Source organism: Clavelina lepadiformis, chromosome 1 (assembly GCF_947623445.1).
Source record: "Clavelina lepadiformis chromosome 1, kaClaLepa1.1, whole genome shotgun sequence".
Lineage (NCBI taxonomy): Eukaryota > Metazoa > Chordata > Ascidiacea > Aplousobranchia > Clavelinidae > Clavelina > Clavelina lepadiformis.
This window is the reverse complement of record NC_135240.1, coordinates 13,923,065-13,937,076: the sequence shown is the minus strand read 5'-3', so window position 1 is coordinate 13,937,076 and position 14,012 is coordinate 13,923,065. Positions and strand designations below refer to the sequence as shown.

Here is a 14,012-nt window from a genome sequence, read left to right as displayed (position 1 = left end):
CGCGTAGGATCTCCAAGAGTCCAAGTACCCTGCGCTGTCCGCGGTCGCCGCCCAAATACGTAGCGAGCGCGTTGGTGGATTTCCGTTTCCGGGCGACCCTTAAGGGAGAATGTTGATGACTTTTCGAACGCGTTCCTTGTTAACCCGCGTGATAAACGATGCGATATGTTTGACATTCTTGTGCGTACTCATGCTTTTTGATTTGGACACTTTTATTCTGACCTCTTACTTTCGACCTGGTATGGGTATCCCTTTGGAAACAAAGTTTCTGCCAGAATCTTTACAAGGCAGTCCAAAAAGAGGAGATGGCATTTGCTGATATTTGAAATTTGTTGTGGGCTTATATATAGGCCTGTGTTGCTAATGTATTATTATGACGCCATGTACAGTAGGCTACGCACATGCTTGTGTTTTCGTTGGCACTTCATACGTCTACCATAACTTTATAGACCTTTTTATTATAATATTCTTGTATTCCGTTTGTATTTAACCTAACTTTATTATGCTCAAACAGTTTAAACTTTTTAAAGTTATTTCTTTCTAAATAAAGTGTGTAGCCTATACTATAATTAAAAATGTTATGACTGTCATATATTTAACATTTTGCTCAAGAACTTTTTTACGGAACTTTATTCTCAGCAGTCTCACTTAAGTGGATAATAAAAAATACCAAAAACATTATAAATAAAACACCTGTAGGTAATTAAAATAAACACAAAATGAGTTTCACAACCTCATAACCGGAACAGTTAAAGTATTCCCACTCTGCTTGTGGTTTGTGCTATTGCGTCCTTGATCATTTTTAAAGGAACGAATGCGTTTTAGTCCATTTGCAATCAAATGTGATGGTGAACGGGCTCGGGCCCGGCTACGATGAGTCAAACCATCGCGACAGAGGTGTAAGAATGGCTCAGAACCACCGAAGTTCTGTTCTTGGAGTTTCATTTCAGGACCTTGTCCGCACGAGGTCAGACTCTCAACACTACCGGACGAACTTGTGTTGGCACTACTGCTGCAACTACTCGAAAATATCCCTGTGTTGGGAACGCAGATTGTCTCACTTAGTCCCGCACTCGTCAGTATTGCGGCAGAAAGTCCGCTGGCGATGTGACTAAGTTGCTTGTTTTTATTGTTGTTGTTATCCCTTGGGTAAGCTTTTGGGCTTCTATCGTTATTATTATTTTTGTTTATTTTTCTACCCAAACGAGGAGATAATTTACTGATGATACTTCCGTGCCTTGGCGTCTTCTTGACTCCTGGAAGGAAAAGTAATTCACTTCTTTTGGAATCATCGCCTTCCTCTTCACTGATGGCTGGAGAGCTATAAGCAGAATGTGGCGCGGCAGAAATATTTAGCAAAGGGATGTTGGCATTTTTGTTGCTGGCAGCCATCGCAAATGAGTTGGATCGAGAATGACTTTTACTTTTTGCTTGGTTGCAACTGGCCCATCTTTGCAACGTGGTCGAACCGGGGACATTGAAGTCATCAGTATCTTTGCCAGGGCCGGAAAAACTTCGTCGTGGTAAACGGACTTGTGTTGGTGGTGGTGTAGAACAACGGGAAGGCACAGGGGAGGACGGGTAACCAAAGCCTGCCATGCCTACAGCAGCAGCAGCACCAGCAAATAAATGAATGGTATCTGTGTCGCTAGTGGGCGTGCAAGTTCCACTCGAATTTGGGACTCTGTTGATCATTTTCGACCATCCTTCCCGGGCTGACGTTTCAAAGAAATCGCTGCGAAGTTTTCCAGCCAACTCGTAACCTTGTTGCTGCGTTACTTTTCGAACAAATTCCAAATCACCCTTGTTGCCAACAACAACCATTGGTGGCACTCGTCTGCGTATAAATGCAATTGTTGTTAAGCGTAAGAAGCAAATAATGTTATAAAACGGTGCATATTGTGATAGTTTGCGGTACCTGAAAGACGCCTGTAGGCATGCAGAAAGCTAATAACCTTTTGTGTTAATGAACAAACTAGAACGAAAATATTCACCTTAAGTCTCTATCTTCACCTTCCCCATTCTTCTCAATTATCTTCATAGCAGTGTCTCGTAATTGCTCAAAGCCTTTCAAGTCGGTTATGGAGTAAACCAACATTACAGCGTCCGCCCAACGAAAGTAATGCTCGATCATGTTCAACCGCATTCCCTATAAAATGAAATGACGAAGTTAATAGTGCATTATTTCAGACAAGTTAAGAAAGTTTACAAACACATTTCAAAGGTGACTTACTAGGCCGCCTCCATTTCATTAAAATAAAATAACTGATGGTAAAAACCGTTAAAATCACAAACCTTTTCAGAAGTATCTTGAATATTGACGCGAAGAGTTTCTCCATCTACATCTGCGACTCCTTTGCAAGTCATATCTGTACAAAGATAATAGAAATTATAATTATCTGAGGTATGAAACCATTGATATACTCATTAGATCGGCGTAAACTAAAGACTAAGAGAAGGCTTCATATGAAAAAATTCCATTAAATTAAAACGAGATATACAAAATATGGGAATTTGCTTCAAACGAGTATTTTTCTACAACATAAAGCGGCAATGAAATAGCAGCAAAATTTCTTGCATAAACAAAGCAACGGAGTCAATAAGACCGAGATCATCTATCAATTAGTGCAGTTTATTTACACTCCATATAGCTGGTGGTATATTCTACTTCTGTGTGCTATACTGAGGACAGTATATCCTTTTTTAGAAATATCACTTTAGAACTTTAATACTTCGTTCGGTCCAACATAGATTTTCAACATGCGTTGAGTCACAAAACATGAAACACTAGCACCTTGGCACTCGCGACCTTGCCAATTACCAGCTAAAAACGGTATCTAGTTGCAAAACACCACTCGAGCTGAGTATTGTTCTACGGAGTATAACCTTCGTAAAAAAGTTCCAAAACTGTTACGTCAAGACTATTACTTTGACTCATACAATCTTTTTACAATTGCACTTTCTACTTTATCGCAAGTTTTGTCTTTTCATAATACGCTATAAAAAATGATCACACTGTAATCTGAATCATGTAATTACTGGGTTCAGTTGAAATAAGTCAATAACATCAAAAGCGATTTACAGACAATTACGTCAATTGTTGATATGATACGACCACCAGGTCCGCCAAAATTTTAAAGCATTGGTTTCTTGTTGTTGTTTCAAATTTAGAAATCGTACATATGTTGAAAATATAGGGCCGGCAGCCACTTTTAAAAAGCTTTCGAGCGTTTACAAGTTAATAAAGATGCCAATTTATTTTAAATAACTCGTTTAAAAACGTTTGATGCAAACTTAGGTAGTTTATCAATAAAGAGTAACTTGTTGCTTGACGTGTTGTCTAAAGAAACTATATGCAATCACTAAAATAATGATCGCTATACACAATGAGGCATGGGATGAAACTTAACGCAGACAAAACTACAGAACTAAGAACGCGTTGATCAATGTCGATAACGTAATATTGACTTTTTATACTGTAATGTAGAGAATCAATATCCTATGATAACAATAAGCTAATGACAATGGCAAGCGAACATATACAAGGACTGCAGTGTTATTATCACAATATTAACTTCCGATAAAAGACAGGCGTGTTTCATTTATATTTTGAAAGACTTTGAACTAAAACGTTTGCCTTTTTGGCAGGAATTCACACCAGTTCAAATAGTAAATGGGAATTTGTATATACGTCGAAATGAAGACAAAGCCGTGACATCAAAATCAATACCAAAAAATGTTTCTGCCATTAATTAAGCCATTTAAACGTCAATCTCGTAACAGAATTAGTATTGCTCTCAGAACTTGCACTTTAAGATGCTAAGTCTATTAAATGACCTAAGAGGCATGGTATTTAGTGAGTTCAAAACATGACCGCACCTTCTTCAAGGTTGCCCACAATGTTGTTGTTGGTGGTATTGTTGTTTGGGTACATTAGTTGATTAGTGTATACAAAGTTACACACTGAAGACTATACATGGGCTCGACCTACGTAATTGGCGACAGTTAGGCAAATCGTGATCAGGCCAAGTTGATTTTGAAAATACTCAAAATCGTGCAAGCTAGTTGATTGTCAACGCTTTGAAAACTTCCGACATGCAGTAGTCATACATGTCTATGCAGTATTCTCAACTCAAACATTCGAGTCCGCATTTCACAAATTTTTTCTTTTGTACGTGCACTGTTTAAGGTATCATAACATAGTTAAACATCACGCAGAAATATATACATCCTTAGCAGTTTAGCAACCACATATGAAGGTAATTTTCAAAGCTTCATCAGTTATTTTTGTACGGCTACGTAATCTTCGTGACGTTGACATTAACTATGTACTGTATATACTAAATTATCTGCGCTTTAAAATATTTCCTCAGAGGCTAGCTAATGATGAATAGTAGAAAAAAATAAACGGAAACAATTTTTGTCACCCACAGCTGCGACGGCTATTTTATACTATACTATATTTATTCTACAACACAAATAGCTAACATACCACTAATTCCACCAACCATCCAGTAGTAAGGCTCTTTAACTGTCAGTTTTATAATTATAAGCGGGTTAAAATTTTTATAGGAATTACAGTTGCTATTACAATGCCAGTTATTATTATGAAACAAATGAAATCCGCCATTACAAGCTCGCCAATTGCTCCGAATCCCAATTTCCTAATAAGTCATCTTTGCGGAGAATGAACTAAACTCTATACTACAACAGTATTGTTTCGACGTCATACGATTGTCGCTTGGAACAATTAAAAGTCAAAATTGAACTTCACTTCGCTTCATCAAGATGTTTTGCTTCTTACACAGTAGTAGGGTAGTGAAATAACCCTATGTTTTATTTAGTCCTTCGAGAAACTTTTGGGATGTAACTACCGTAAGTTAAAATTGTGGACACTTTAGATTTTGTTCGTACGCCAATTTATCACAAAGACAAACACACATCGATCACAATAAGGTTCGTAAAAATATCAGTTGTACAGGACACAAGCTAATAATCTTCAACGACTCCGCATGTCCATCGTACTAAGTGCAATGAGCAAAGAGTAAAATCACATTATCGACTATTTGCGATCAAGAAATTTATATGTCGGTTTTGTGAAAGTTAGTTCACCTAACGTTTACGTTCTGCTGAATTACAGTAGAATGGTCTATTTATCAAATCCAATTTTTCGTTACTTGTTAAAGCGAATATACAGACGATAGAGTACGAATGAAAAACTTGACATAGCAAAGTTGCTTGAACTCATGTTAATTTATTTTCAAGACAACATCAAACAGATTTATTGGCACCCAAGCCCGTCGAACAAAGTCGACAACACAAAATTTAACCACCGTCCACTAGCTTATATCGCATTATTGCATTCTTGCTTATATTACATTATTATTACTTATATTGCCATTTCACAGTACACCTGAAGAAGCAAGCTTATGCTTGCGAAAACTCGTGGTTTCATTTCCGAATGAATTAAGCTTTGACAAGAGATTTGCATGCCATGTGGCAATGTATCGCGATTGTAGCTTTAGCGTTTTAATTGCAGTCGTCACAAGCTTGAACTCCAACGTTGCCATAAAATAAAATAAAATTGTCTCTTCACTCTAATCTGCAAATAGGCCTATTTGCTTTGGAATGGAAACAAAAGAGAAAATTTACTTATTTTCAGTTTTAGAGTTATGAGACATTCCGGAAAAGCTAAGCTTTGCTTTGTCGCTTTTGCGTTTGTATATGGGAAGAAATTGTGTTGGTCGAACTAAAATGGCATTTCCACAAGGAATTAGTTTACGCCTCGCTTTCGTCATAAAGGAAACATAAACCCGTAAAGCTTATCAAAATCTGAACAAAAATAAACAACGGTAATTCAAAGTATGCACATATGCCAGACATAATAAAAAACAGACTTGAGAAACAGGATGTTTCGCATCGAAACTTGCTCTGCTAACCGCTGTTGTCGGCATACGAGTTGTGCTTGTACATCAAGCATGAAATGTGAAGTGTGCTAGAACGTATGTGACGTCAAAAAGCATTATGACGTTGTGAGGAGCGATACAGCTAAGTAAACAATTTTCAACGTTACGTCAAGATTTCCAACACACTATTTGATCAGAAGACTATTTGCCGTTGGGGTCATATAACACAAATTATTTAAGTTTTTGGGGTCTTTTATGTATTGTGCGGGCCATGCGAAGTTTCTACGCTTTTTTCAAGACAAAATTTTGAAAATCACATCATTTCTCGACCGTTATCCTATACGTCTACAGTGCCTGCGCAAAGTTTTAATAACAGTGGCATCGTTCGAATGTTTTCAACTATCGGCTTACTTTCAACTCAGCATGAGAACAAATGGAATGGGATGGAAAAAGTAATGGAAAGTAAGACACTGTAAAGACTTACTGCACTGTGAAACAAAGCACAAGATTTTTTTTAATTGAAAGCGGCTAATTCGGCTTTGCTCAGTGGTCTTTCGTATAAAACAAGTTTAAGTAAGTTGATATATTAAGAAAGTTTGTAAGAAACTTATGCTGGAAGACCTGTGTTTAGACTAAAGAAATTAATTGACAAGTTACTAAAAACCCAACCCAAAACTTCTTGTAAACGAATAAATGTAATGACATTTTACCCACTTACAAAGCGGTACTTCACGCAGTTAATTGCAACTTTGAACAAGAAATGTGCGCAAAGATGAATTATTCCACTTTTAAAGACAGGCTCTTCATACGTACTGATCATACCATATACTAGAAGGTGACTCCTCCAAAAAAACTACAAAATTTGTGTTTTAAACAACCGTGTTTCTAAGATATTTGCGTCAGAAACATTGAAAGCCGGGAGCAAAACCTTCTGGAATATTAATTTTAAGACACGGTACATAGTTATTTTTAAGATTATTTGATTTATTTATTATTAAGATTGAAATTATTTTTAAGACACGGTACATGGTACAAAGTACACGGTTAAATAAAAGGTGAAAATGCTGAATCACCGAAAATCAGAAAATTTCTATCAAAAGCGGTTAATCATTCTACATTATTATTGCCATGAAATATTTACCTCTAAATTTTCCTCTAAAGCATGTTTTTTAAAAATAACTACGTGAAGTTTGACGAAATCGTTGCGTGCGCAATTTTTAATTAATTATACAGGCCAAGTCCCCAAGAAGATTTTCGTCACAACTCGAATATGTCGGCCCCATATACGTGGTTAAACCATGCGATAAGCTTTTGATGTGACGCGCTTATCTCAAGCGCCAAGTTCCAACCAGAAGCACGCTTAACTGGAACTGGGCCTTATTTACGCCCTTTGCCCGCTTAGCTTAAAAAAAATTTGCGAGCTTTTGAAAATATGATACTGTTAATCATTCGAGAAAAATAACATTCAATATATTCAACAGTTTGTATAAAAATAGATGTTTGTGAGTAAATCTTATTTTCACTTAATTTATTTAAAAAATATTGAATAGAAATAAACCGTATACCTGTGTTCTCGACGTATTCGTTGATGAATCGTTTTGTGAGAAATCTCACAACCAAAGCTGTAAAAGAAAGGTATCAATTACGTGGAATCTTGTAACCTCGCAATCTAACTTTGACGCGCACTGGCACACATGTAATTTACTACAGGAGAAATTTACAACTTTCATATACATAAGCGAGCAGATTCATATTGGCCATATAAAAGAGAGTATTGTTAATCTTTTTATAATTTCAATGTACCGGATAGGTTAATTGACAGTTGATGGAAAAGACAAAATGCGGAACAAGCACAATTGACTATAAGAAAAAAGTAGCAATTTTAATCCAAAACAAACGCTACTTAACATGACGAAGCGTTTCTTAAACATAAAGTGTCAGATGCCCAAATATGACTTGGAAAAATAAAATACCCATTCTAACGATTTAGCAGCTTCAATTTTAATAATCGAATTTTTGTTATGTTCATTTCATTGCGGCATAGGCTACGTGCTTGTTTGAAATGTCGTGGTAGATGGATATTTGAATCAACTTCGCGTATCATCCTTTATATTTTAACCAGGGACGATTTTTAACAATGTATGGTTGTCTTACCTGATTTACCGACTTTTCTCGGGCCAACCACGACCAGTTTAAACTCTCTATATCCGCTAGTAGTTAGCACGGAACGATTTGTTTGTAATTCTACGTGCATAGTTGTGGATAGCAACAGAACAAGCAAGTTTATGTCAATGAAAGCTTTCAGCAAATCCAATTTCCCTACAGATATTTTTTGAAGTGGTTCAATTTTTTCTGTGAAGAACAAAGAGACTTTTTAACTCTCATAAACTTTGAAGTTATGCCGAAATTCAACAACTTTAACCTTATCAGGCCTCTCTGACAAGATTATCAAACGGCTAAGCCTACCCCACTGAGCTTGCTATCGCTTTTTCTGCTCTGTATTTGCATTGTTTGACCCGGCCAGATGCCCTCAGATTTTGGTACACTTGTACAGCAGCAATTAAACTCGTCTGGTGCGCAGAAAGCAAACATCATTTCATGTAGCCTCTAAGTATAGTGCCATTTCCTGTGGTACGCTAGTATTGAGATACGAAGCTTAAATTTGTGAGCAGCGGTAAAACTTCGCCATTACCTTTATGCCACATATTGAAAATAAAAGCTGGAATTAACTACTTTTTTACCTGCTACTATTTTCTAAAAATGAATGATTTGTCATGATAAAGCTCTTTTTAGACACTCAAAATGTCTTTAAGGGAAATTATAAGACAACGAAACATTTTCTGTTGTCGGTGTTTGCGTAGACGCCCTTCCTACGTCAATGTAAACGTGGTTAAAGCTGGTTAAAATGTATCACGATCAAGTTGCCAAAAACCTTTAAACGGGAAAATCGCCTGTAGCTATGGACGGTATACTTAATCACAACTATTATTAAAATTGCTCCACGTGACAAGCACACTTTTAGTAACAAGTTGTACCACCTTCGGTGCCGTCTTGTTTTGCGAGGCAGGGTATACGCGATAAATCCCTAATGCACAAACGTTAGGCAAGACACACTTTTACGCTGGGACAACAAATGAGGGATACATGACTCTTTTGTGATGTAACGCCAGATTTCTCTTCTCAATAACGCGCAACGGATCAGAGTGTCTGTGAGATTTGACACGTTCACACAATACATGTTTTTCACGGTGACGACCAACTTGAAATAAAAGTATGCAGCACATACTATCTGCCCTTAAGTACCCGCTTTCAGCCGATTAAACAAGCCATAAAATCTTGTTTGCACTCGATTTGCTTTCCTTAAACCTACAGTAGAAGCGAAGTTGCAAGAAAGAGCTAAACGATTATTAATTATAGTTTTTAAGAACAATGTAAAATTAATCACAGATTTATTGGCGTTTATTCAAGGAAAATAACATATTCCCTGGAATGTGTTTGAAAATCGTATATTACTGTTAAAGTGCTGTTAATTGAAAATGTGAGCTGTTTTAATTCCTTCTGTTTTTTTATACATGATTTTAGTCAACAAACTAAAAATTGCAACCGCTAGAAGAGGATTGTTTAAGATTCACCTTTTAGACCACTCACCGAGCATTGCACGGGGATTATTATTGTTAGTTTACAGTGAATATTTGACGTTTTTAATCGATCGAAGTTTTCCTTAATTAACAGTTTACTAAAACATTTTGTTTGTGCGAGTGCTGTACAGTAAATACAGTAGGAATCAATGGCTCACATACTATGGCAGCAATAAGCGAGTGGCCAATCTTTCCGTTAAATTTGTTTTCACTTACGTATACTGTACTTCACTTATCAAACGCGTGCTTATAACTATATATAAAAAATTACACTCAAACAAATCTAGAGTAAAAATAAGACACAAAACCTGTCAAGCTTCTGTTCCATGTAAATTTATAACTCAACTCAAATCCCCTACAGGGTCAACATCCTACAACTTTCAAAGTATTTTGCATTAAAACCGCTGTTTGCAACAGCAGTTGACTACACACCTTTGTATGACCAAGCTCTTAGAAGATAGTCTGACAGCAAAGCAAACAGCAAGTTTTTTCTCAACCAGAAGTGCAGAAAAAAAGCGTTGCCATATTGACGTCATTTAGCGGTGGGCTCATCGCACTACGTCACGTCTCTGCCGAATGGGCCAAAAAACCTACTCAGTAGTGACAGTTTTCATGACTTGGTATTTGCTACAGAAAAATAATACACATTTTCCCGTTGGTCATTTTAGTTTCTATAATATATATTATTTCCCATTCCCGAAACAACAAAACAATAATTTTATTCTATAGGTGATGTTCTTCAGCTTGCAATATCATAGCAAAGTTATCATGCAACTGTTTTGATGGTAAGGCCAAACTATGCTCAATGTGAGATTTGTAAGCGTCAAGTGTACATATTGGTTTCTCCTGTAAAATGTGTTATTTCGACCGAGAAGAATTTATATGAGGTTTTAGTAAGACTTAGCTTAGCACATACACTTAGCAGTATTTTTTACAAACTTTAAACACCATGGTAATCTATAAAGCCAAAAAAGTATTTCCAAAAAGTATTCTGAAATGTAACACAAGTTTAAAAAATGTGGGATTAACAATGGGAAAAATTACGTGTAGGCTTACCATAAGACGGAAAGAGCTGTCACAAAATATAAATTCTTCAAAATAATTTATGTATGTCAGAATTCACAAGTTAAAGATAAACCCTTTCCAGACAACGAAAACTATTTGCGGTTGCCATGTTCTTCGGTGGAGATCTTGCACTGATGGCCATACTAAATGTTTCAAAGAAGCAGGTTTGTTGTAAAAAAATTTTAATTTAAAACGTTTAGAATGCATGAGTGACATTATCACATTATCGTTTCATTTTACACAGCTGTGTTTGTTGCAAGAAAATGACAATTAAAACATAAAACTGCAGGGCTTATTCGAGTCTTACTAAAAATACTACAGTATATAGGCTATTAATTTTCAAGTCTAATGTTTCGTTTTCTATGTATGTGCTAATTCGTAGTAAAATTGTTGATGGTCTGACAACATTTGAAAGAATTTTCTCTTTGGCGCATTTCAAACTTTTAATTTTTGTTTTGCATGTTTTACTTAGGCAATTAGCACATTACTAACCGCCATAGCTACAGGAATGCATTATAATCTTAAAATATCCTTTTTTAAGTAATTTAGTAGTGAGTTTTCACCATTCATGTGTAATGCGTGATCGAATTAAAAATATGAGACAAAGTAATTACTGCACCCCGAACGTGACGTGACACTTTAAATCTGGCATTGTTTCAGAAACGTCGATTTTTATCTTCTACTCAAGGATAGGATCTAATCTACATGTATCATACACACCCACTATTTTTCTTCAATCATGAATCTCAGTAATTGGCCTTCACTCTGGACAATTATGGTCTTGCATACCTCCCAAACAGCTATTTTCTTGACCGGCTTTGTTCTGTTTTCTCTTTGTTATGTAATTCAATGCAAGCAAATACGCAAACCAACATTCAGTGATGTTAACGCACGAAGCTTGCGGTTTAACCACTCATCAAACAACTAAAGAGTTGACAAAGTGGCTGTAATTCGCAACGTACAGATCTGGATTTCAAGAAATGTGGCAATAGATTTTTAGGACTAAAGGCAGTAAGCACTGTCGAAATTTTTAGTTAAAATACATTTGAATATGGTTTAGGACAATGTTTGTAGATTTCAGATGGCTATAAGTGTAAACGATTTACTAACTTGCTTTTGTTGCTTGACTGTTTTGACCGAGAAGATATAAACTTAATTATAAAAGTAAGACTTTATTATGTCAGGTTAAATGATTTATGTAATAACTTACGAATGTATGTCAACATTCGTTTGTCTACGAACGAATGTAATTTTATCGTTTATAACGTATGGCTTAATCAACCACCATTTATAGCAAGTGCCTACAGTTGTTTTTGAGGAAGTTTACATCGTTTTGAACATTATTTGTTATAGTGTCGGTTTTTTGATGCCTTTCTCGATCCTTCAGCACTTAGAACTGACATTGTAATTCCACGGAAGCGTCTAGATTATACAGTACTTCTTGGCTCATACGACAGTATTACTTTTTGGTTTCATGTAAAACACGGAAAACAAAAATTAAAACTTTGAAATGCGCCAAAGAGAAAATTCTTTCAAATGTTTTCAGACGATAAACAATTCTACTACAAATTAGCACATACATAGAAAACAAAACAATTAGACTTGAAAATTAATAGCCTATATAGGCTACTGTAGTATTTTTAGTAAGACTCGAATAAGCCCTGCAGTTTTATGTTTTAATTGTCATTTCCTTGCAACAAACACAGCTGTGTAAGATGAAACGATAATATGATAATGTCACTTATGCATTCTAAACGTTTTAATTTTAAAAGTTTTTACAACAAACCTGCTCTTTTTTTGAAACTTTTAGTATGGCCATCAGTGCAAGATCTCCACCGAAGAACATGGCAACCGCAAATAGTTTTCGTTTTCAGAGTAAGGTTTATCTTTAACTTGTAAGTTCTGACATACATAAAATATTTTTAAGAATTTATATTTTGTGACAGTTTTTTCCGTCTCATGGTTCATAACGTAGGGTTTAATCAACCACCATTTATAGCAAGTGCCTACAGTTGTTTTTGAGGAAGTTTACATCGGTTTGAACGTTATTTGCTATAATGTTGGTTTTTTGATGCCTTTCTCGATCCTTCAGCACTTATAACTGACATTGTAATTCCACGGAAGCGTCTAGATTATACAGTACTTCTTGACTCATACAACAGCATCAGTTTTTGGTTTCTTGCGAGAGTACTTTTTTCGCTTGAAAGAAACTTTACATTCCGCCTATGAGTGGAGTCATTTAGATCCAAAAAATGTGTAGTTGAGTTGCAAAACAATTGGTCGCTAGTGAAGAAGTTATTTGCATTTTAACATCGTCGTAATGGTCTGGTAAATAGAACATATAAACCGAGCTCATACATGAATGTTTGAGTTCAGTTCATAAGACTACACGATGAGTATATAACGCTGCTTCTTCATTGACACGGTGTTGGGTAGGCCTACATTTAAGTAAGTAAGCTAATTTAAACTACAAAGCGAAATTTATTTCTGATTTTGTGAGTAAGCTTTTTCTTTTGAAAACGAAATACTTTGTTGATATTACTCATGCTATAGAACGGAATTAGGCCTAATACTAAACTGTGATTAATAGTTTGTGCTGACAGAAATCGGGAGATATACTAAATACAACGATACATCTTCATAAACCCTATTTTTGCATAAATAACAAGATGCACACCTTCATATTAATAATAATTATAGATTAGATTTAGATTATGTATATCACAGACTAATTATCGCTGTTCGGCTTAACCTACCACTTTCGAAATTTAATAAAAAGATTCTTATAACTTGGAAAAATTGTTTTCAGTATTGACATTGTTAATGTACAAAGGACGATATAGGTTGTTCTATAGTAATTTGGGAAATTTACAGAACTTGACTTCAAATAGCCTTTAGCTTATGCTAAAATGATAGGCAAGCCAGAAAGTTTGGAGAAGTCCATATTGTACCATTAAAACTAATTTATGATTACTTGTCAGCTAACAGAGTAAAGCTAACAAAGTTTTTCGTTTGACTCAATCTAAGGATTGTGACGTAGCCATACGGTGAGATAAGTCGGTTATTATAACTTAAAGAAATTTAAGCATTATTTTGTCATGGTTAAGTATGGAAGGGTCATCAATGCGTTATATTTGGCAAGCGTATTTCGTAGTGACGTGATTCCGTGCATAATTTTTACTAGTTGAGTGCAAAATGCTGTAGTAACTTTACGCCTGATTCGTCGGTAATTACATGAATTTTGTAAATCGTTTTACTCGCGAGGAGCACGATGATAAACAACCTATCGTGTTAGGTTTTGCAGTATTATACTGTACCTAATTTGGAGAGAATGGTATCTTTGCTTCTGGTTCTATGTTTCCTTTAATTGTATTAAAAGCTAATTTCTCTCTGCCTAAGTTTA

General features: G+C 35.6%; 1 protein-coding gene across 1 annotated transcript; it reads right to left on the bottom strand.

Moving 5' to 3' along the window:
* Positions 1-576: 576 nt before the first annotated feature.
* LOC143465863 (uncharacterized) lies at positions 577-8,253 on the bottom strand. Its single transcript, XM_076964379.1, has 5 exons — positions 8,061-8,253; positions 7,472-7,528; positions 2,296-2,369; positions 1,995-2,149; positions 577-1,837 (listed from the first exon to the last, which is right to left on the bottom strand). The coding sequence occupies exons 1-5, from the start codon at positions 8,158-8,160 to the stop codon at positions 727-729; spliced, it is 1,497 nt and encodes a 498-aa protein (XP_076820494.1). The 5' UTR covers positions 8,161-8,253; the 3' UTR covers positions 577-726.
* Between the last annotated feature and the right edge of the window lie 5,759 nt (positions 8,254-14,012).